The 25,362-nt window shown below is 36.6% G+C and overlaps 1 protein-coding gene across 11 annotated transcripts in view; it reads left to right on the top strand.

Moving 5' to 3' along the window:
• Nucleotides 1-25,362, top strand: part of GTDC1 (glycosyltransferase like domain containing 1) — a 393,529-nt gene that overhangs the window by 211,255 nt on the left and 156,912 nt on the right. For 3 of the 11 annotated variants that reach the window (XM_023217485.2, XM_023217483.2, XM_023217482.2), the window contains exon 7: nt 5,705-5,751. The exons of the other annotated variants lie outside the window; for them this stretch is intronic. In XM_023217485.2, the coding sequence (XP_023073253.1) occupies nt 5,705-5,751 (47 nt within the window). The remainder of the gene's footprint in view (nt 1-5,704; nt 5,752-25,362) is intronic. 11 annotated transcript variants of the gene reach the window in all.

The raw sequence follows: 25,362 nt of genomic DNA, 5'->3' as shown, positions 1-25,362 counted from the left end.
GTAAAGAACATTTCCTTAATTTTAAATCATAGACTTAATGTCCATTTTTGTCTTAGGTTCTTGTAGTCCTGTCCTAAGAAATCTGAGATGAGAAGCAAAGGTCACAGACAATGCAGATAAATAACTAAAAATTAAAGAACATACTCAGCTAGGGACACCAGCCCAGGGGCATCATGGAACAGGACTATTGCCAAGTACGGATGAATGTCATTCAACAGACTCAAAGAGGGGAATCAACAGAAGGTCCACTTGATCTCTTTTCTCCTTGTCAGACTCAGAGGGCATCACTAAACTTCCCAATGCATGCTGGAAAGATTTCAAGTATGTTGTTTTGAAGAATTAAGCTTTGATTATCTTTTAAAAAGCCACTTACTCCAGTCATTCCATTTTTGGTAATGCTGTATTAAAAGATGTAAGTCAGTAGTATGGTATACAAGGGGGATTCCAGTTTGCGATCTACCTCTTACTACCACTCTTCAGCCTAGGGCAAATCACTAAACCTTCCAGAGCCGCAGTTTTCTCATTTGTAAGCTGAAAATTGAAATAGCAGCCCCCCCCCACCTTAGGTGTGTTATAAGGATTGAGATGATTGTTATAATGTGCTGACTACAACCTACAACTTTTTGGCAGATTTTAGTAGCTTTATTAATACTTTCTTTCATTATCACCATTTTTGTTATCTATTGATCAGCTTTTTGGCAAGTTTATCCATTCAACATGACTCCAACTTGAAAAGTAAAGGGGAACAAAATTGTGAAAACTCTAGTAATTCTGTAGGTCTGAAGTTTATCACTAATTCAGATAAATAAAAAGACAGACTGTTTTATATTCTACCAACCCATATGAGTGCAGCCAAATGGTATAACTTAGCAATGTGAGTACTGTGTCATGTGGCAGGAAAAGTCACATGTACTGCTGTTCTGTGACATCTGCCCAGCAGCTATGATATTCATACATTCCATACGGGTGATGAATGATGGTAAGTGGATTGATCAATACAGAAGTAATTCTAGTTGTTTAGTATTCTATTTTAGAATGCTGGGAAATGTTCTGTGAAGTTTTCCGTTAAAAAATAAACAATTTGAAAGATACCATTGAAAAGTAAGTTACCAGAATAATCTCTTACCCAGAGTGGTTCATTCCCTAATAAATTCCTGATAAAAGATTTTGTTATGTAGAGAACTCTTTTAAAATATGCCTCAAAAAAATTAGGTGTAATAAAATTTACTTCCCAGTAGTTTAATTCTTTGAGATTTTATATATGCGTTTGTTCACCCAATGTCTATTAAAAGTTTATTATTTATGTGCTAAATACAAGATATTCTGGGATATAAGGATAAATAAGACAGAGTTTTTAATCTTAAGGTTAAGATCTTTGTAGAAATAATAGGCATACTCAGGTGACTTTAAGTACAAATAGATAAAAAAATGTGATTTTTATGGCATTTGAGCTGGGCACTAAGACTCACTAAGCTTTGGGCATAGTCGTAATGGCTGTCCTGTATCAAGTGCCTTTTCTGGGCACTTACTTTATGTACATTACTTTTCATCTTTACCAATCCCCTGGAAGGTAGGTACTATGAACCTCATTTTGCAAGTGAGGAAACTGAGATTCAGAAGGTTAAGCTTGCCTGAAATTGCATAGCTACCCAAACTGTCTTACTCTAATACTTGCTTCTATTAGTGCCATGTTTGTCTTGCTATTAGGGAATGGAGGTGAGTTTGAGTGAGTGAGAGGGCACATTATGAAGTCAGAGTATAGGTACATAGAATTGTGAAAGTAAATGAGTCATTGTATCTAGAGAAGATTAATTACCTTTGACTTAGTTGTGTGAGGAGGTGGTAAGACTATAGATGGGATTAAGACTAAGGAGTTTAGGCTTTTGCCTATAGTCATTTGGTAGCCATTGTTACACTACAGCATGGGTAACCTGGTATTGATGAATAGAATATTGATGGAAAAGGAGATAAGCAGAGAAACAAGTGAAAAAACTACTAGAATAGGTATTGGAGATGAACTGGAGAACTGGCATAACGATGAAAAGGAGGAAGCACACAAATAAGCTGGTTGTACACTTGGCAGGTTGATGTAACAACTTGATGGAGGAGAGTCAGGGCGATTTCGAAGTATTGATTATAGTGGCTGGGGGAAGATCTGTGCTATTGGAATTGAGAAACAGATTTGCTGCTATAAAGATGGTGAATTCAGAGTTGTATGTATTGAGTCAGAGATGAGTCAGAGGCTCGTTTAAATGGAGCTGACCTGCAGGAAGTGTGATTTGTTATATTGACCTGCGTTTGCAGAAGGTTTGGTTGGATTTGCCCTTTCCTTTGACATACTTGATACTGCTCAGATTATTTTTTCAAATAAATATAATTGTTTCTTATCATTTGTTACTGATTCATAAAAATTGAGTGCAAAATTTGTAACACCATCAGATCTTTTCAACTCTTTATTTCTGGGTAAGCAGGAGTATATTGAATTACTCTTCTCTTTGTCTTCTCAGAGTTCAATAACATAATTGCTTTTAGTCCCTTTGGATAGGGAATCATCAGATGAAGTACTGTATATTGATAAGACAATATGGTGTAGTGCCTAAGAAAACTGACTTTGATGTCATACAGAGCAGTTTCAATACCATGTCTTCTGCTAACCAGTGGCTGCTGTTGATAAAGTTGCTTGACCTTTGCCACCTCATTTTTTTTCTCTTACTGGTCAAGTAGGGGGAGTAATTTCAGTCATGCTACATTGTTGTGAGAATTAAATGAAGTATTGTGTGTAAGATAGTTGGCAGAATTCTTGAGGTATAGTAAGCACTAAATAAATGATCATTGTTATTATTTTTAATTTGTGTGTTCTCAAAATGGTATTGTTCTTTCATTAACCTATATGTAATGTCTTTAATTTTCTGTAAAGCCAGAACTCTGCCACAAATTGTAATCCAGTTCTACTTCAGTAATTTTAGGAGTGTCATGTGATGTTTACTTTATGTCAACTTAGTGTTTTGTGTTTTTTAACAGTTGCTTTCTCTAGTACTAACTACCTTACCATGCTAGACTGAGTGCCAAAATTCTACTTAGAAACATTGCTAAGAATATTAAATTCAAGTACTTTTTTATGTGTGCACTTCTGTTGCATGTTTTGGGGGTCTTCTGCACTTTTGGCCTAATAGGAGGTGAAGTACAGAACTTTCTTACCTCTATAAGGTTTATATCATTACCAGCTATCTATAGAGGTGCTTCTGTGAGTGACTAGAAAAGATAGGCTTTCCCCTGTGGGGTGGCTCGGAAAAGTGTAAATTACTATGATAGGTTTATTCTTTTTTTTTTTTTTTTTTTTTTTTTTGAGACGGAGTCTCGCTCGGTCACCCAGGCTGGAGTGCAGTGGCCAGATCTCAGCTCACTGCAAGCTCCGCCTCCCAGGTTTACGCCATTCTTGTGCCTCAGCCTCCCCAGTAGCTGGGACTACAGGCGCCCGCCACCTCGCCCGGCTAGTTTTTTGTATTTTTTTTAGTAGAGACGAGGTTTCACCGTGTTAGCCAGGATGGTCTCGATCTCCTGACCTCGTGATCCACCCGCCTCAGCCTCCCAAAGTGCTGGGATTATAGGCTTGAGCCACCGAGCCCGGCCTATAGGTTTATTCTTTATTATTTTTTTTCAGAAACTAGTCAGCCCTGTATCATGAGATTCAAAAAATTAACTTTGAGGATATTGAAAAAGCCTTCCTACTATGTTATTTTTCAACAAATGATGTCTCAAATCCATTTATAAAAAGAAATGATATGATTTCCTTAAGTTTGGTTGTTTTGTTCATACTGTATTTGACTCAATGTTGCCTACAAATTTATTTTTATTAGTAAGTGTTCTCATGAAACTTGTTATCAAATAATTTTCACTATGTTTGGAAGATTTCTATTTTGTTCATCAGTACTATTAAATATGGTACTGTAAAACATTTTGTAAAAATAACAGTGAGAACTTCATATAGGATATCTAGTTATAATTTTTCTTCAAATTAAGGTGAGCTCACTAGCGCACAAATGATATTCATACATTCCACATGGGTGATGAATGATGTTAGGTGGATTGATCAGTACAGAAGTAATTCTAATTGTTTAGCGTTGTATTTTAGAATGCTGGGAAATGTTCACATACTTGGCCCTCCTTCAGTAAATTCATATTTTCTTACCTGTTTTTCTAAACTGGAATCTTGATCCTGTTTCTTAAATAGCCATGAAATGAAAATGGTAGAAGTTCTTCCTTATTTCTTCCTTGGTCACACACTAAAATTTTCTTATAATTAGTGGGCATCGAGAGAAGAAATAACATTTTAGCACCTCTTCTCTCCTGTATATTTTCATGTATCCATGGAAATATAGTCCTTATTTGAAATTCAGTCCCTAGTTGGGAATGTGCTTCCTGTTCCTGTCATCACCTCTTGAGTTCCGGAGTCTGGCCTGTACCTCTAAATTTATTTACATGTGGAGAGCTGATTTATCTGTTTTGGACACCCACCTATTTCAAATCCAGTGCAAATCTGCTTTATTAAGTATCTACTGATACCTTCAGCAGACCAAGTCATCTATGAGTAAAAGATGGGTCTATTCAAAGCTACTATATTTCATTTTTATAATATCAAAACTCATTTTATAATACTGAATCCTTAAGTGCATATTATAATTATTTTCCACTAATTGAAGAGGGAGCTTCTGTCTCATGATGTGAGAATGGAGTTAAAAGAGACAGTGAGACAATAGAATACCCAGGATATAGTAATAAATTCTGTTGGAAACAAAAGACAAGGAGAAGACAAGGGGTGGGGGGTGAGTGAACTGAAAACAATTCATAAGTTTTTGAAAATTCTTGTATTATTAACTAAAATAGAAAAATCAGACAAAAATGTCAACTACGTTTCCACTGTAGACAGATTCATTCTCTTTTCAGTTTTAGACAGTCGATTTTGTTTTAATGAAAGAATAGAATCAGAACTTTTCAGAACTGGAAGGGTGTCTATGAAATAAAAACTTTAGAAATCTTCCCATCCAAATCGGTCATCTGATAACTGGGGAAACTGCAGTGGAGAGGTGTTTACCTGAGGTCGTTAGAGCACTATGGCAGCATGGTCAGAATTTAGAAGCAAAGAAAAAAACTGCATGAGATTGTTAGTAATGTGGTACTAGAGTCATTCATTGCATTAGTAGTTAGGAGAATAGGATTAGTCAACATTGACAAAATAGATCCATTTGTTCAAGAATAGATGGTATTCAGAAATTTCTTAGAAGAGTCTCAAATATTTCAGTTGCTTCACAACTTGTGGGTATTTTTCACTGAAAATAATTTTATTTCTCTGATCTGTAACTCATTTTGAGATGAAAATGCATATGACTCTGAACTCTGCTTGCTGATAGCATATTTTGTTCTTCCAGTAAACACTGTGCTACTCATATAAAACTTATTCGAAAAGTGAGGAATAAGAGTTTCCAGCATTTGAAACTCAGAATCTGTAAATTATTTTCTTGTCTCTCTTTTCTGGGATTTGATATCACAGATCCTGAGTGAATCAGTATTATGTACAACCATCACATTTTTTAATGCTTTCTCTTTGCAAGTTTTATATAAATTATTTATCTTTCATGATTAAATTTTTTTCCTAAGCTCTCCCTCCAGGTTTGTCTTCAGAGCCTATTTAAATTTTCCATTGCAGGGTGGCTGTAGCAACATTCCTGTTCTGCCTCTTCCTGTGGCTATCAGGTGAATCCCTCTTTTTCTCCCTGAGTCCTGTTGGTTGGAATAACTGGCTGACGTCATAAGGGGTGGGCTGATGTTCTGGTCAGTTCAGAGTATGGGGTAGGGTAAGGGAGAGTGTCATGTGTTATAATGTGGTACAGGGGGAAGAATGTAAACTTAGGAGTCAAGCTTGGATTCCGGTCTTAGCCACTTTCTAGATGTGTATCTTGGTCAAATTATGTCACCTGTTCAGACTCTTAGATTCGCTAACATTAAATCCTAGGGATCAAGTGGGGATCATGTGAGAGAGAACATAGGTAAAGTATTTCACCCAGTGTATGGAATATATTCCCTGCACGTCTCTCTGCCCTTGCCATGTATGAGTCACACCTACTCCTCTGTTACACTTTATCAACTTTAATTGACACTCACAGGCATCTAAACTGACCTCTTTTTTGTTGCTACCTCAATTTCTGATGCTTTGAAGGATTATTAGAGTAAATGACTCAATTTGCTCTTATATGGATAATCCACATACCACTACCATGTTTTGTCAGTGTGTTCTTCCATCTTTTCCCTCATGACTAACTTAATTCACTTCAATAATTCTTTGCAGTGTAAGTCCTATTCATTCCTTTTATAGAACTTGGGATACTCAGGACACTTTCCTGCTGCTCATGGGTAGGTTTCCTCTGCTTTATTTTGTTTACATTTTATTTTTTGTGTGTTTGTTATGTTTTATTTGGTGGCTGTTTTTCAGCATTAGCACTGTGGAACAGGGCGGTTGTGATCAATGACAATCAGCTATTCATATCATTGTATGTAATCTTGGAATACTTGACTCTAATTGAAAACCTATTTCTCTTCATGCTTGTATGTATTTCTTTTGTATGTCCTGAATGTGCGGGTTGGGTTGAGGGTGCAGTACTTCTAACTGTAGGTAAATGATTAATATGCAGGTAAGCATTAGTGTGTTAATAGTTTTTTTGTGTGTTCTAAAGAGAGTATGTCTTAGATGTATTTGTCAGAAAAAAAGTTAGTGTAAGATTTTATAGTTTAGCACAAATAAAATACCCACAGCTAATTTGTGTCGGGTTCAAAAACCCTTCTAGTTATTTCCAAAAATATTACATTAGAATTTTGACCCTTCAAAAATATAATCCTTAGGTGACAGAGCCTTTTCTCCTCCCAGTTGATGAAGTATCACTCCACGAAACATGCCTTTGGGGTCTAGTTGTGTGGCCTGTATTAATAAAGTACAGTAAACCCCCACTTAACTTTATCAATAGGTTCTTGGAAACTGTGACTTTAAGGGAAACAACATACAGCTGGTCCTCAAATAATACCATTTTGCTCAATGTTGTTTTGTTATAAAGTTGATGAGGGGAAATAAATGATTTTGTTTATTGTTTCACTTAGAGTTGTACTTTCCGAGAACCTATTGAAGTTGTTAAGTGAGGACTTAGTGTATGACCGTATGCATCTCCTCAAATAGTGTGACTGGTTTTTCTGCCTTAAGTAAAAGCCAGTCAAACCACAATTATAACCAGGTTGGTAAAACATAGCCCATATCTGTGTTTCTTCTATGTTAAGTGGACATCATAATCACCTGGAGAGCTTTAAAAAGTCCTGATGTCCGAGTCTGTTAAATCAGAATATCTGGGGTTGGAACTAGGTTGTTTGTTTTTTTGTTGTTTGTTTATTTTTTTTAAGTTCCACAAGTTATTCTACTATGACACCAAGGTTGAGAGCCACTGACTGAAAGCAGCTCTACCAAATTACAAACTGTGGAAAGTCCACATACCTGCAGTAGCCTGTCTTGGTTGCATCATGACACCCTTTTCAGTATTGCCAAAATTATATTCCTGTCTGCAAGTGTCCTCAGGCAATCTATAGTAAAAAAATTATGTCTCCAAGAAAATGAATTTGTATAATTTTCTGGCTATCCTGATGAAAAATAAGAAAATGTTAAAAATTGTATTTATCCTTGATCTCTTTCTCCATACGTGTTGGCATTCCTCCATTTCCCATTGACTTAACGTTCAATTTTTCTCTTCACTGTTTTTCTTGGGTGACATTGGGAATTTTTACCATCTGATGAAGGCAGATGTATTTTCAAATAAAAATGTCTTAAGCATTTGTTCTTCCTACTATTCCTTTCTTTGGCAGAATATTCATATAGTTGATAAATAGTTTGCTTTCTTTAAATACCTTTTCATATAATCTTTGTAGCATGTTTCATGGGTATTTTAACCTAGTTTTATGGTTTTTCATGAAATAAGGTATTTTCTAAATATGTTATGCTGAATTTAACTGAAATAAGCAGTTGTACTGTATGTCTTTAAAATGATGATGATATCTTGCATTTTAGGGTAACACTTTCATCCTGAAAGATTCCAAAGCACACTGAGAATGGTTACAAATTATACAGTGCAGCACAGTCACCATTGTAGAGTGAAGCATGGCAGCTGTTTAACAGCTTATCGCAACACTACACAGCAGGTTAGGGTACGAAGTGAAGAATAATAGTGGATTCACTTGAAAAAATTGCTAAGGGGGTGAGGTAAGCAGAATGTAATTACCTAAGTTGGAATTTATCCAGGACATAAGGCTAACACTTCCAGTCTTAGAAGAGAAGCTCTGATTCTTTAATAACCATGTACTTGCTATGTAACTAAAATGTAAGGGTGCTTCTATCCTCTTCAAATCATAAATGTATGTTCAGTGTTCCAGTTGAGACTTGAAGAAAAAAAGCCCTCTTTTGAAAAAACTCACATGTTCATAATAACTCGGGGATGATAGATAGGCTTCTATTTGCATGCCATTTTTGGCTCTCAATATCTGTTTGGAGCTTGTCGAGGATTCTAAGATGTTCAGAATTAAAAATGAATTCTATGATAGATTAGTAATGTCTGCCATGGGCATGGCAAAAGTAGTGCTTACACCTGTGCTGAATTTTCTAGCTCCAAGAGTTGGCTGTTAGTTTCCTGGGACAATTTAGCAATACTCTTAATTCTTTTCAAACCTTTGGATTAATTTTAATTACTCTTCCAGACATATTTAAGTTTTCCTAAGAAAAGTTTAGGGGAAAAGAACATTGACAATTTTTTAGTAACTATCATTGTTGGGGTTAGAGATAAAAAGATATAACTTTACGTCAAAAATTTCAATGCAAAAATGTCTAGCAAAGGAAGCAAATGGTGTCAGATTGGGTTTTCATTTGGGAAAATAAATCAACATCTGAGAGAAGCAAATGGTAATTAAATTTAGGAACACAAGGTAGCAGAAACCCATTACTAAATCAAGGTGAGAACTGAAACCGGAATTTGGTTTGTTTGAGGAGTAAACTTTGGAACATAGGATAATAGGGCCCTGGCTCTGAAACCAGCACCAGGGATAGCTCCCAGTGATGGTGGCTTCTCCGTGGCTCTTCAGTTCTTTACCATTCAGACTGTCCCTCTATCTAGGACTTCCAGCTCTGTGGCTTAGTAATGCCTATAAAATCAGGAAAATGGATCCTTTCATCCTGCTAATGTTATTATTAGAAATAAGTTTGTAAGCGAGGTACTGTAAAATTCATTTTGCGTATCTTATTTAATTCATACAACCTAATATGTTAGGTATTATAACTCACATTTACATATGAGAAGATAAAGTTAAGTAATTTGCCTCTAGTCACATTTCAAGTGAATGATGACACCGTAAGTTAAACTTTGATGTGTCTGGCTTCAAAGCATGTGTTCTTAATAACTGTACCACAAAGTTACATGATAATGAGATCATTGGTATGGCACTTGCTTCTTATAAAGCAAAGTGGCTATAAGAACATTCTGGAGGTTTAAAGCATAGTTGAGGAGGAAATTTAGAATACTTCTACTAGCAGTCTAGGGTGTGGATAATTTGTATGTTCTTCTATCTTCCAGAATCATTATGGATAGAGTTGTTAGAACTCATTAGACAGTTTTTTGTAGTCTTTTTGGTAGGATCCAAGTTATTTGACTAGAAAACAATGTTTTAGTTTGTTTAGGGAGAATTCCTGCATTCTTATAAATTTGGTTAACGTAATCTGTAAATTATTTTAAACTTGTAATATTTTGATTCTAGATCCTATATCTTTGTCTTTTTCCCTATTTTATTTTCTCTTATTACACACTGGCATCAATGGCTGTAAAAGACCTTCTTGCACTCTAATTTAGAGAAAATGAAACCATGAGCTTCCTTTTAGTTGGATCTATGACTCTAATATTAAAAAGACAAGGGCTGAAAAGTTATGGATCATATTTCAATCTATAGTACTGTGTTCTTACTCTTCTGAGAAGTTGGTTTTCCTTATATTCTTAGGTATTTCCAAGGAGGAACTCTAAACCAAAAAAGGTTAGTTGTCCAATTTAAAACAGCCTTGGTCTAAGTAATCATCTAAAGTTCTAAATAGGATGATAAACTCATCTTTTCATTTGATGATGGGCCACATGGTAAAAACAAACTTTATTTAGTTATCGATGTTATAAAATAATTTTCATGCCTATATATCAGGAATAGATACTCAAGTTTACACCTGTGGTCTTGTAAGTCAAGTCTATGCCTGAAGCAAGTTCAAATGTTCAGGTTATAAGACTCCTAAAAATGCCTTAGAGTGGAAGGACTGACAGACTTTTAATCATGGTAATGCTACCATCACTTTTGAAGTCTGTGTAAGTTATCTATTACTGTACCTTTATGACAGAAAAAATAATATGCTAAGAACAATGTGATAATATGATTGGGAAAATTCAGGAGGCATATGGTAAGTAGCTGGACACTGTTTTTCTGTGGCTTGTAGTTAAAGTGTAATGATAGTGTGTCAAATTCTACTTATATGGCTTTTAAATCTTTATAGATAGGTAACTTAACAATTTTTAAAAAGTAATTGATAAGTAATCTAATAATTTATATGGTGTGTAAAAGCACATATAAATCATTTATTATGCAGGTCATATTTGTCTTTCTTTTATAGGATATTATCATTAAGAGGGGGGTGTGTGTGTGTGTGTGTCCATGTGTCTGCATTTGTGTGTACCTTCATTTTGGGTACTTTGAGGCAGTTCTATTGCCTTTCACATTGGGCTTGCAACCCCAGCTGCATATTAGAATCTTGCGGAACTTTCAAAAACCTTTATGCCCAGGTAGCAATCTAGACAAAATAGATCTGAATTTCCAATAATAGAACTGAGATATCAGTACGTCTTTAAGCTTCCTAGGTTAGGGACCACTGATAAAATACGTGAATACTTAGTATTTACAGCTTGTACACATGTAGATAATTGCATGGAGAAGATGAAATAAAATTTTCCTTCTAAAACAGAGGAGAGTTTTTTGGAGGGTTGTGGTAGGTTGCTTATTGAAATAGAGTGACCAGATAGATCATAATACTACAAAACTTTAGGCTGAAAGAGACTTTCATTTAGTATGTTTTCCATTAGCAGTGACTTAAATAAAACACCTGAAGAAAGATGTAAAACACCCACAGTTCACCTGGCCACGTGTGCAGTGTTTTTTCTTGACTCCAGCTGCTAGCCAACTTATGACCTGAATCTTGATGATAAATAGCGCTTATAATATTTTCTTAGCTAATGTAACTTCAATAGCAATACTTTTTCTTCTAATGTCTTACCCTTATAAAATAGCATTAAACTATTTTTCTCAATAAATTCTACTGACACATGGTCCCATAGATTAATTATAAATTGCATAGAAGTACTGCCCTTTGTCAGTTTTAAATTTGTAGCTTTATCTTCTCTTTCTCGTCTTTCCAAGCTAAATGGAATTAGAAGCTGAAAGACACCTGATTTACATGGAATCTATTTCTGTTCTCTTATTTTAAACAATAGTGCCATTAATTTTAATTCTAGGCTGTTTGGTTCCTCTACTATTTTCATTATTATTATAATTAAAAAAGAGTCTTCTCTATTTTTACAAACCCCTTTATTTTATAAAACTGTATAAACATATTTTTAGGGAATAATTTTTTCCCCAAATGCTGTTATTTTTTACCTAGTGGGCTCTCTCCATAAATTGAATTAGGAATAGCAAATAACTTTTTGTTTTATTCATCATCATCGTCTTTTTTTTCAAAGTGAAGGTGAAGGGGGAATGAGTATCAAAAAGGACTTAGACAATTATGGAAATAAATATGGGGCTTCTTTGGCATGGGTACTTAAAAACACCCCAAAGTAGATGGAATGAGTAACTTTAGGGCTTAGACCATTTATCACTGAAGCTATAATGCTGGCACAGCCCTGCAAATATTTCCTTACAGGATTTTATAAACATTTCACAATAAATATATTTTGTTAAAATGGCCTTAGGTCCTATAAAACAGAGTCTGTATTCCAGGAGGAATTCTTTTGGAGTTATTTAATAGTAATCCTTTCACAGTACCTCCCTTCTTCATACTTTTTGTTTCCATTACAATGCTAGTATCTTTGACCAGAAGGTAGTGTATGGTAGATGCACCTGACAGCAACAACTTAGCATACCCTGAGAACGACTGTATGGCAGACATACTGAATGTGTGTTCAGCATTCTGAGCTAAGGAGTCTGGGAGTAGCCAACCCAGAGATTCATTCCTTATCAATGAAGAATATTTGAGCCCCGGTCTGTCCCTAATGTACAGGGGATCAAGGCCCTTTGCCTTGGGTTGAATGAAGGTTGCCAGGTGGAGGTAGTTAGTGGGAAGATGCTAAGTGAAAATGCTATATAAACTGCATACTGTGCGAGGGTAGTGATTCTCCTGACCAGTGTGCTGCCACCAGACCAATGGTTCTCCTGCCCAGTCTGCTACCCCTGGACTCTCTCCTCTGTATGTAAGCCCCTGCTAAAACCCCATTCAATGGCTCTGAGTCTCTTCTTCAACCCTTTGAACATAGTGCCATCCTCGTTGGACTTGATAGGGGTTTGGCACAACAGGTAAAGCCAGCTAACACTGAGTCTTAGTTGTTCTCTTTAAATGATTGAAAGGAAAGAAAATATGGCCATCAAGAGTTATATTTAAGTATGGAAACTATTATTACTGAGATGCTGACCCCGTTACTTACCCTTTGAAACAGGGCAAAGTAGTATCAGAAAATGTGGAGAAAGTGAATTGTTTTGGATGTAACGAAGACCTTGACTGTAATCCTGATGCAACATTATTATAATCAATAAAAGGCAGAGCCAGTTTTTTTTGTTTTGTTTTGTTTTGGTTTGGTTTTGGTTTAGGCAGCTCTTGAAATGATATGATTTAAGGGGTAGCTGAGAAGACTCAAACTCTCCTCCAGGCATCTCCCTAATACTTCCTGAAGTTCTGTCACCGTTGTGAGAAGCAATTCTTACTGAAATCCCCTTTTGTAGTTGAAGGTTGCCAGATAACTCCTGAAATTATATATGGAATTTTGTGGGAATGTGTGTACATGTGTGTGCTTTTTGAGAAGATTCATAGCTGTCGTCATAGCTTTATGTATCCATAAAAGATATTCTTAAAAGCAGATGTCCATCATATAGTTTTAGTTTATAATTTATTCATAGTTATTTCCGTCTGGTTATCTTACTAAGATGAGGAATTAACCTCTAAATCCAAAACTATAACTTGGATGTTCTGACCCCCAAATCTTCTGTTCTTTCCCAGGAACCCAGAAGGTGAAGGAGTTTAGAGTAAAGGGTAATAGAGATATTGGGGCAGCTGGACTTGAGTGAGGCACTCTGATTTTAAGTACCTACCTAGAGGCTAGCATGATGGTAGTAGGTATGGAAGGCTTAGCAGGTGAGGTGGGTCAGAAGATAGAAAAGGTGACGTGCATAAGAAGGTTGAAAGGCAGCAAAGTCATAAGATATTTTTCACAACTTTTAAATCATCTCATACTAGAGGAAATTGGAACTGCATTCCCAATAGATTTTTATTATGTACCACAAATCTCATATTTTTTCGTTTGCATTCTTTCATAAAAATTCTAAAGATTTATCATGACTTCTTTCCAACCCTTCACTATCTGCTCTCCAATATCCTAATGATACATAATAACAGTAACTTTGTCACATTACTGCCTTTGAAACTATTCAGTACCACTTCAGTTTGTGAATTAGTTTTATATTTTAACACTGTAGTTTCTAGGGCAGGTGTTAGTAACAGGTTTTTTGTTTTTGTTTTAATATGGGCAAACACAGGGTGCTTATATTCTAGAGGCGCAGGATCTAGTGAAGAAGAAGAGTATGAACAGCAAGAGCACTCAGCTTTAGACAGTAGACCCCTTTTATTTGTGATTTTCTTTGTTTCTTGAAACAGCCATATGAAGCAGGTACTGTGTGTTACTTTACAGTAGAAAATCCAAAGTGTAAAAATCCTAAGCACCTTGCCAGAGGTCCTACAGGCAGTCAGATGGCAAGACTGGCCTCTGACCTTGGCCTTTGCATTGGAGAACCTTCACGTTTCACCACTCTTCTGGTATTGCTTCCCTGGGCATTGTACCGTGCAATGTGCACAATCTGTATGAGGTATACCAGAAGTAGAGTTAGGACAGGAATTGCAGAGAAGATGACATTGGAGCTGTGCCTTAGAGGATTGAAAAGAGTTCCTTTGCCTATCTAACAGGAGCAGGAAGGTATTTTCATCTCAGGGAATACTCTAAGACATGGTATTATCTTTTAGAAAGGCAATAGTTCCTCATAGCAGTAGCTTGGGGTGCGACTATCTCAGGGTTTGTGCACATGGTTAGTGCAAAGTTAGAAATCAAATTCACATAATCTGAATTCCTCGCTGCCTCTCAATACCTCTAAATTTTAATTCTTTGTAGTTATGTGAACAAATGAACTCTGAGAATTAATCCTGCATTAATTAGGAATTAATTAATTAATTGGGAATTAATTTGCTTCCTGAACCCTGACCCTAACCCATAGTTTCTACTATTCATCTATCTGGTCTTTTGCCCAGACGTTAACAGCCCTGTATTTAAACATTAAGATTTAAACATTAAACATTAAGATTCTTAACCTAGTGCATAACTGCAAGGATTAATCTATGAAACCTTTATTTGGGCCAACAAGGCATCCAGACCCTGAGTAAGTTCTGGGTACCCAAAGTTGCTAAGTCCCTGCTACCCAGGAATTTTCATGATCCAGATTTTTAAAATTTTATTTATTTACTTATTTATTTATTTAGAGACTCGTCTATTTGAGACTTGGCTCTAAATAAATAAATAAATAAATAAATAAGTGTACTATAGGTCTTAGATAAGTCTTGAATACTTTAAAATACTTCACATTATATGTGCATTAGCATTTTATGTATATGCATGGAAAATTGACATTTGAAACTCACATTTTACACAAAAAACACTAACTTATCAACCTGTCAAATAAAAAGTCAGCTCACACTGACCTATTTAAAAGTCAAAGTCAGTTATTCATCATAAGGCAAACAAGACACTAGCAAAAGAATTACAATTTTATCACTCAAACTTTAGTATTTTATATTCTTCAATGATGTAATTATTTATTATTCTTAGAAACTTCATTTGCTTAGATGCATTGCCTGTAATCCCAGCACTTTGGGAGGCCGAGACGGGCGGATCATGAGGTCAGGAGATCGAGACCATCCTGGCTAACACGGTGAAACCCTGTCTCTACTAAAAAAATACAAAAATCTAGCCAGGCGAGGTGACGGGCGCCTGTAGTCCCAGCTACTCAGTAGGCTGAGGCAGGAGAATGGCAGGAACCCAGGAGGCGGAGCTTGCAGTGAGCTGAGATCCAGCCACTGCACTCCAGTCCCGGCGATAGAGCAAGACTCTGTCTCAAAAAAAAAAAAAAAAAAAAAAGAAAAGAAAGAAAAAGAAAAGAAAATTATGCATTGCCATATTAATTTCAGAGTCTGAAAATTTTTATACTTTATAATTTTTTTCTAGAGGAGATGTATAGGCTGAGTTATGAAGATTAAAAAATAAGAAAAGGGATTCAAGGGTAAGAGAGCTAGGAAATGGCTAGAGTTGACAGATTGAGGAAATGGAAAAAAAAAATGACGTATTGATGATTTCACTTGGTGCTTCTGTGAGGTTGAATTTGAAAAAAGGAGAGGATATGAGCTGTGTGGATCAGGTGCTAGCTGATTACATGGAAGTGGAAAATGCTAGTCTACTGTCAGCGTGAAAACAGTGCAGTTTGGAGTGAAGAACATTTGCTGGGGAGTCAGGATAGGTGGGCCCTGCTCGCCTGTTAAATATATGGAAGGTAGGAATGGGCATTTATTGGTGACTGTCAGGTGGTATGCAGGGTGCTGTCCATATGAAAACTTCTTTTAAATAGAGACCAGTATTCACCAGGCTTCACTTTTTTGACATTTGCTCACTGACTGCTTCACATGAGATCTTGAAACTATTCTAGGGCTATTCTAGAGTGTGCTGGTAGTCCCTAGAGTGACAAAACCCCAAAAACCCAAGACCCTCAAGAGCATAGACCATTTGGGAATAAACTTTAAAGGCAGCACTGAATCTCAAGTAAGATCTGGACTCTTGTTCTGACTCGCTGCTCTAAACTACAGTTGGGCTCCCTTTTCTTATGTGTAAAATGGAAACAATAAGGTTTTCCCTATTAGCCTCATGGGATTGTAATTTGTATGAAAGGGCTTTAAAAATTACGAAGCAGTGCAGAATCTACGGTGATATGAAGATACAGAAAAATCAGGAGTAGTTTGCTTGAGTTTATTTCTCTCACACATGCTCGCTCTCTCTCAGGTGAGTGGAACAGCAAAAATGGTTCTGTTTTAGCTCATTTGAACCCACTTCATAGACATGGCAGTCCACTGGTCCTTGAAGGCATTGTGTATGGGAGTTCTATTGTTGTAATCTATTGCCTGTGAATAAGCCCAACATTTTAAGATGTGCAGATTATATAAATATACTAATGGAAAAACATGTTTAGAAGGATAGAAACAAACTATTATCTGTAACTACATCTCAATGGTGAAATTAGGATGATTAAAAAATGTGTTTTCTATCACACACACACACACACACACACACACACACACACACCTTACATAAATCTACTCCCCCGCCCCCCTGCCACATACACACACATAAAAATCTCATACGGAAACTATTTTGGCAACTCACAGTTGCCTTACTTGGAAGGTTAAGGTTGACTAATATACAAGCAAATACAGATTTTAAAAAAAAATTTACTAGTAGATAAAACACTTGACAGAAGTTGCTGATACCATGGAATGTTATGGCATACATATTTATGTAAATTGCTGTGTTTTTCATGGATATATTTTACTCATTCAACACACTGCTCATATACCTTATTACTGTCTCTCCCTGGACAGTTACTCAGGAGATTTCTGCTCTTCCCTGCTTGGTAGTAGCAACTAGAAGAAACAGACTTGCAGGGTAATACATTTTATCTCCCTTCCTGTGAGTTACTGCAGTTCCTGATTTCTTTTGCCCTGCCCTGGAGCAGTTTGCCCTGCCATCTCCAGTGAAAGAATTTCTCTGAATACCATTTGCTTGCATTTATTATTAAACTTTTGCTCAACTTTGACCACGTAGTCTTGTACCACACAAATCCCGGAGAAAGACATGATAGCCGCTCCGTTATGACCTGTGTATAATAGAGAAGACAAATAAGACAAAAGTGCTGCAGAAAGAAATGGCACAGGTAAGAAATTGTTGGTCCTGTGTTTCTATTGTTTTCATTATTTTTTTCCAGGGACGTTGCCACCAAGCATTTTGAATGAACAAAAAAGTGCTTAGAGAAAACAGAAATAGTGATAATGACCAAAACATAGGTGTGTGAAACCACAGAGAGTGATGTCCTTGTGGATCATCACTCTCATCCAATTACCAAACTGACCCTTGCTTACATTTAGTGGTAAATGTGAAAGAAGTAGAAGCAAATTATGCCACAGTAAATTTTTTGGGAGGCAACCTCACTAGAAAAGAGGAGCCTTGAATGGTTTTACAGAGAATCAAGATTGGCCAACTTTCATATAAATTTGTATGCAATTTTGGCTGTACAAAGCCTTGCTTAAATTTAGCCAGAGCATTCTCACTTTGAATCACTAAGAAAGAGGCAACCACCATAGAAATTGCAGTTCTCTTTTTTGGGGGGGTCTTGTTCTGTCGCCTAGGCTGGAGTTCAGTGGTGTGATCTCGGCTTACTACAACCTCTGCCTCCTGGGTTCAAGCAATTCTCGTGCCTCAGCCTCCCGAGTAGCTGGGAGTACAGTGGTGTGCCACCACACCTGGCTAATTTTTTTGTATTTTTAGTAGAGATGAAGTTTCACGATGTTGGCCAGGCTGGTCTCAAACTCCCAACTTCAAGTGATCCACCCACCTTGACCTCCCAAAGTGCTGGGATTACAAGCATGAGCCACCATGCCTGACCTAAATTTTCAGATTTTTAAAACTGCTGTGAATTCCATTGATTGGTTCTGCTTTAACATATGTCTGCAGTATGTTCTGGTGTATTTTGATTCAGAGACCTCTGGGATATAAATGCCATTTTATTTACCTATCATCTAGTTACTCATCTAAGCTTTGTTCTAATAAGTCCATTATATAATATCTCAGAAGGATAGTTAAGCTGAAATCTAAGTGAAACCTCTTTTTTGTTTTGTTTTGTTTTGTTTTGTTTTGTTTTGTAGTGTGGGCACTACTCATGTGCATACAACACACTCCCATAAAACTCGAATTTTGTATTTCTAGGGAAATTTCTCCTGAGAGTTAAAGTCTTGTAAAACACTCTTGTTCTACAGCATGAGCGAATTATTATACTCAAGGGCATTGAAAGTGAAGTGTACTGAAGAAAAGAATTTTTTCATTAAATTGCAGTTTATATTGATAAAACAGATTACTAACATTTGATGAAATGTGAAACTTGGAGCACCCCATATCACTAAATCGCCAGTAGGTTTATTTTGGCAAGTGGAGCCAGCATGTATGTGACATATAAAGGACCAGACAGTATACCTGATAGCATTGCATTAGATTAAATTGTCTTTTGGTAAAGTCGTTTAAAAACAGAAAAAAAGTATGGTGTCTGTGTCTTGACAAGCAGGCTGTAGTAACTAAGATTATTAGAAAATAAAAGCTGTTGTGTTATCAGTTTTGGCACAGTCATTTATCAATCAGTATTTTAAACATTGACAAGTGGTAATTTAATAGGGAATGACCCAGTTGGCAGGAAGTTCTAATGACAGATGATGCAAACTCATTTATCATTAAGGGGCTCTGCTGAGCTTCTTACCTTTCTCTGTATCACAGCTCACATTTTCTAAGTCTGGGATGTGAGAAGCTACAAAGGGCAAATCCTGTGGCACCAAGCCTGAAACCCTCTCCCAAGTAGAGAAGAATATTAACACTTTAGGGGCCCACGTCTTTGAAAATACTACTCCACATTGATGTTTTTCAATTTAAAACATAGGTGAGAACTATATATTGTAGTCTACTGTTTACCTAGATTTTTATTTAAAGTGTAAGGCAGATAAAATTTTGAGTGAAGTACCAAAAGAGGTGCCTTAGAAATTATTTAAGACAATGAAAAAGGCAAACAGATTCTGATGAGAAATCCACTGTTCAAATTGCTTTCCTCTCTGCAGTTAATATATCTTGTCTTTCTGTCTGTTTTCAATAATTTTTCTGTCTTTAGTTTTCAAGTCTGAATATGATGTGTGTTGGCATGGATTTGGGGGGATTTACCTAGTTGAGAGTTTTCTCAGTTTCTTCAATCTATAGATCTTGGTTTTGCCAAATTTGGGAAATTTTCAGCCAGCATTTCTTTGAATATTTTTTCATCATCGCCTTCTTTTCTTCTTCTCGGAATGTAATGACACAAATGTTCGGGCTTTTGTTATACTCCCATACGTTTCTGAAACACTGTTCATTTTTTCCCCCAATCTTTTTTTTTTTTCACTGTTGTTCAAATTGACTAATTTTTCTTATTCTCTGTTCAGGGTCACTGATTCTTTTTGTTATCTCCTCCATTGTACAGTTGAGCTCATTCATTGTGTATATTCTGCTTTTTAGTTCTGAAATTTCTATTTGGTTTGTCTTTACTTATCCTTTCTTATTTTTTTTCCTCTTTTTTTCTGAAACTATCTGTTTCACTTGTTTCAGATGTATTTATTTATTGAATCATTTTATGTTGACTACTGTAATTCCTTATAATTCTCACATCTTGGTAATCTATCTTAGTTGGCGTCTGTCGATTACCCTTTCTTATGCAATTTGATATTGTGGTTCTTCGTATGATGAGTGGTTGTCTATTGGAATCTGGACATTTGGGATTTTATGTTATTAGACTCTGGATTCTATTTAAATCTTGGGTTTTGAGGGTTTTTTTTTTTTAAACAGGCCTCCTTTGATGTATATTGCTCTGATGTGTGAAGGGGGTGCTGCCTTATTATTGTGAGATGGGGGTGGAATTCTGGGTTCTTCTGTAGGCCTTTACTGACCAGAGTTAAGGGGAGGACTCCTTGTGAACTTATTACCACTAAGCTATGGTAAAAGTCTCAACTCTCCATTAAGTCCCCTCTGACATCACCCACTGGTAAAAGGGAGGGATGCCTCATTACTGCCTGGTTGGGATGGAAGTCCCAGTTCCCAGTCTGTGCCTCTTTGACACTGGTGGAGGTGGAGAAAGACCTTGATACAGCACGGCAAAGTTGGAAATCTAGGTTCTCTGCTTAGGCCTTTGCTGGCAGGGTTAGGGCGTGGTTTTCACCATAGTGTTTGGTGGAGTAGAAGAGTTTAGATAATAACTAAAGCTTTCTGTCTTGCTATACCATCCCTTTGCTTGTCCTTTGGCTAGAGAGATAGGTTTTTCTAGGGGCTGTTCTTTGACTGTGCCCATTGATGTTTCTAGGTTGCTGACTTCTTTAATATCCAGCCTGGGCTGTGTCAGTCAGAAAGAAAATAAAAAATAAATAAATAAAAGAAAATATCTTCATTTCATTCTTTTTCTTAAACGGTAGTTACACTGTTTATAAACATCTAGGTTGAGAGTTATTTTTTGTCAGTATTTTGAAGATATTAATACAGCATCTTCTGACTTTTATTGGTGTTGAGAAATTAACCCTATGGAAATTATTATTCTTATGTAGATAAAGTGTCCTCTTACCACGTCCCTCTGTCCCTTCAACTCCAGCTGGCTTTGTTGTACAGAAATAACCTTAAAATAAAATAAAATTTAAATTTAAAATTAAAAAAAAGAAAGAAAGAAAGAAAACCAGGGAACTAATTACTATATCATTCCTTAGGTTCCAAGTTCTCTAGCTAATCTGACTTCTTGTCTCCACTTATCAGAATTTTCTCATGTTTGAATTTTATAGATAATGTCCAGTGTTTTTAGTTGTACTTAGTGGGAGAAATAGAGGCAAGTACATCTGTATTATTTCCCTCAGTTAGATTCTGTAGTTGGAGCTCTTGGTACTTGTGTCTCAAAATATAGCAGACTTTCTAGATATTTTGTGTCATTTGTTAAATTTGCTTAATTATTTTGAACTGGAAAGCTTTGTGCAAGAATCCTAGGGATTATTCTTTTCAATCTAGTACAATATTATACCAATGCAATACTTTCTAGGAATAAAGAACCAATTAGGTTATTCTTCATTTAAACATAATTGACAAATAGTAAGCTTTTCATGTGTTGACCTCTTTAAGATGGAAAGTTTATTAACAAACCTGAGTGAAATATTTTCCTCCTTAGTGATGAATATTTGGGTAGTTTAGAAAATATCCATCATGATTGTTTTGGTTATTGATACTTATCATTTTGAAAACCTTTCATTGTTTTTTAAGCATGCCGAGCATCTGAATTCCAGTAGAATTAATAGAAACTATATAAGAGCGATTCCTCTGTCCAGTATTATATAGCAGGGGTCAAACTGTATAACATTCTGAGAACTCTCAATGTTGGAAGAGAGAGAGGAGAGAGAGCAAGAAAGAGATTTAAAGGTAACAAATGATGGCCCACCCAGCGAATGTGTGGCAGTCTGAATCACCAACTTCCGGAGATGTAGGGAACTCACATCTGATCAGGCACTCTGTCTGAGTCTGGACAGATGCAGTTATAAGGCCTCCCAGTGTCGGTGTTCAGACCAGTGGAGTCCAGCAAAGTTCCCGGAGGTCTGTGTCGGAAGCAAATTCAGTCCTAGGAAAGGGATCTCAAAAGATCCTTATGTGAACATCAGTGCTATCACTACCTTACCTATGTTTTAGGGCCCAATTTACTGCTGTAGTTGTATTTGGAAATGAGTTGGAGCCAGAGATCCATGGAAAAGGTCTCTTGGGTGGACTGGCGCCGGAGGTGTGAACCTGGTGAAATAAAGGTACAGAGGAAGAAACAGCGGTTAGGATGGTTATAGCCAGGGCTTCTTATGGACATGCTCTAGATGTGGGAATCAAAGCCTACCTCCTTACCTTATTCACTTCATAGGTATATCTCACTTGGGCTTTCCATGGGCCACCCGTGGTTCTGGGTATGACAGGCTCTCAGTACCAGCCTGTAGATGAGCCAGACCGTAGACGGTGCAAATTTATGCCAAGAATCAATTTGGCACATACACAGTAGGGTGGAGAAACTGCTCTTGACTGATTTTCTTTTGCTTTTTAGCACTTTTCCTATATTAATAGAGTCAAAAGACAACTGGGAATTTTAGGGAATTTTCTTAATGTAGGAAATAGTTCCCCTGGGAATCCAAGCAATTGTATTCACAATAATTTGAGTGCACTGGAAAGGCCCTGATGTGAGAATCAGAGACTTAAGATCAGGTGCCAGAGGGAGACTGCAGACAAGTGTCCCTACTTCATCTAGTAAGATGGGAAAGATGGTATCACTCCTGCTGCCTTATAGGATGATTTTGAATGGAAATAAGTTGCAAAGAGTTTAAAAGTGCTACATAATGTTTGTAATGTAAGATTTCATTATATATTTGCACAAGTTTTGTTTTTGGGGGGTCTATTTTTCTCTCCTGTTTTGTGGAGAAAAATAGTTCTTCCTTATTAGGAAACTGAATACAGGAAAACAAGTTCATAGATATTGGGACAGTCCTATTATGTACTTTTATTTTATTTATTTATTTATTTTTTGAGATGGAGTCTCGCTCTGTTGCCCACACTGGAGTGCAGTGGCGCTATCTTGGCTCACTGCAACCCCTGCTTCCCAGGTTCAAGTGACTCTCCTGCCTCAGCCTCCCAAGTAGCTGGGATTGCAGGTGTGTACCACCATGCCTGGCTAATTTTTGTGTTTTTAGTAGAGACAGGGTTTTGCCATATTGACCAGGCTGCTCTTGAACTCCTGACCTAAAGTGATCCGCCCACCTCAACATCCCAAAGTGCTGGGATTACAGGCATGAGCCACCCTGCCTGGCCCTATTATGTAGTTTTAATAAGACCTAATTGTACATTAATAGAATTTTTGGACAGTGACAAAATTTGTATTTTTGATACTTTTCTTCAGATTACCATTTCTAAATTGTTTCTACAAAGTTTGTCTGCGATGCATTTCATTCTCCTATTCCTCTCGCTGCACCTCAAAATGTTCTGCCAGAACGTAAACTCCATGCACGGCACCTAGAAGGCACTCCAGAATTATTTGTTGCGTGAATGCATGAACAGATGAACAGATACTTGCTATCCTTTGAGTCAGTTTCACATGACGATCTTCCCTCTTGCACTCCAGTGGCCTCTGGCCTCCAGTTTTACACTGCATTGTATTCCCTACTTCTCCATCTATTAACAAAATGGCAGCCAGTTACCTAATACACCAGTTTGTGTAAACCTGTTATGTCTGATGGGGAACCTATCAAAAATGTGTTGCTAAGGAGTTTCTATCTTAGCCTTATGGTAAGCATTCAGTAAATGCTAGTTGTTATTATTGTCATCATCATCATCATCATCATCATCATCATCATTACCACCATCCAGTATATTCCTCTATAGTGACTGGTTTTCAAATTTTCTTCCAAAGGATCATTAGGACTCTAATAATTTTCTCAGGTGATAGTGAAAGTTTGGTGGGGTTTGGGGAAAGTGGTGGGAGAGAGGGACAGATATGGAGAGAGAATGAAGCTGCCCTCCCCTTATGGTTTTCCCTACCTCTTTCGCCAAATAAGCTGTGCCTTATTTGTTTTATATATTTGTATTCTGGGTAAATTTTATTTTCAAAAGGATTCTGCTGCTTAATTTTGTTTTTCAAAAGAAACACTGTAAGCAGTGTGCTGGGTGCTAGAGAGTACAAGATGAATATAGCTCTTTTCCTGTAAATGCACAGATGACAGTGACAAAGAAAAGAAGAGAAAAATCACTGACCACATTTCAGAGTGTATTCTTAAGCAGACAATTTGTACAGTCCTTAAAATGAATGCGCTGCTCTCTGGAAGCCAGCATATCCAACAGTGCACATGTCATGACATGTCAGAGCAAACTCAGCATCCTTTGTAACAGGGCTGGTAGGTTAGTGGATAGGGTGGGGCTGGATCACTTACCAGCTATTTGACCTGGAATAGTCACTTGAGTGCTGTGGGCTTCAGTGTCCTCAGCTGTAAAATGTCAAAAGTAAAACCACCTCATAGAGTTACTTAAATAAAACTTTTTTAAAAACACAAAATGCCTGGTATACCTGTAGGCCTCAAACATGCATATACAGTGTATCTATTTACTTTGTAGAAAGTATTTGATGGCATCGGCAGGGCATTTCACCAACCAACTTCATAATAGCCTTAAAATGAAGATGGGTAGGTAGATTTATAATTAGCTAACCATCTTTCCTGGACTGATAGGTACTCAGGAATTCCTTTTATCCTAAAGGGAGATCCCATATTGTAATGGAAAAAACACAGATCTGGATTCAGATAAACTTTATTTAAAGACCAAGCTCTGTCATTTACCAGACCCTTGAGCCAGTCACTCAGTTGTTTAAGTCTGACTTATTATTGTTTGTTTCCTCAGTTATAAACTAGGTGATCACAAGGGGTTTTGTGAGAATTAAATTATGGGAAACAGGAAGTGTCAGGTACTAATCAAGGTGCTTCACATGTGGGAGATGCTCAAGAAGCTTTCCTTCTTTCAGTCTGGTGGGGTACCATAAACAAAAACCCAAAGCAAGTGTCCTAGAATTTTGAATGACACAGAACAAAAGATGATTGAAAGAATAATGGGTGATAAGGATGACATTTCAAAACCAAGATGTTTATTTTGACAGACCAAGATAGTGGCTGAAATGTATAAAATGATATGTAACAGAATATTGATAATTTTCACATTCATAAAGGGAACATATATATAACATTTATTGATATTATATATATATTTATATATGTAAAACAAAACTTCTAAACATACTTGAAGAGTCTTGAGGTACTTCACCTGGAGAACTCTGTGGGGAGGCAGAATAGCTGATTCACATTATAGAATCATGGAACCTTGGAGTTTGAAAGATTGTTATGTGCCAGTGTGAGTATAAATGTATTGTCTTGTTCCCAAGTAAATAATTCTAACATGAACATGAGATGCATGGGGTAAACATATCATTTCCCTATAAGGCTATCTTTTTAACAGTTAGATACATTTCACAGTTAAGTAGTATCTGTGTGTGTGTGTGTGTGTGTGTGAGATATGATTTGAATAA

Source organism: Piliocolobus tephrosceles, chromosome 11 (genome assembly GCF_002776525.5).
Source record: "Piliocolobus tephrosceles isolate RC106 chromosome 11, ASM277652v3, whole genome shotgun sequence".
Classification (NCBI taxonomy): Eukaryota; Metazoa; Chordata; class Mammalia; order Primates; family Cercopithecidae; genus Piliocolobus; species Piliocolobus tephrosceles.
Note: the sequence above shows the minus strand (reverse complement) of the source record. Positions and strands in the feature narration are given on the sequence as shown.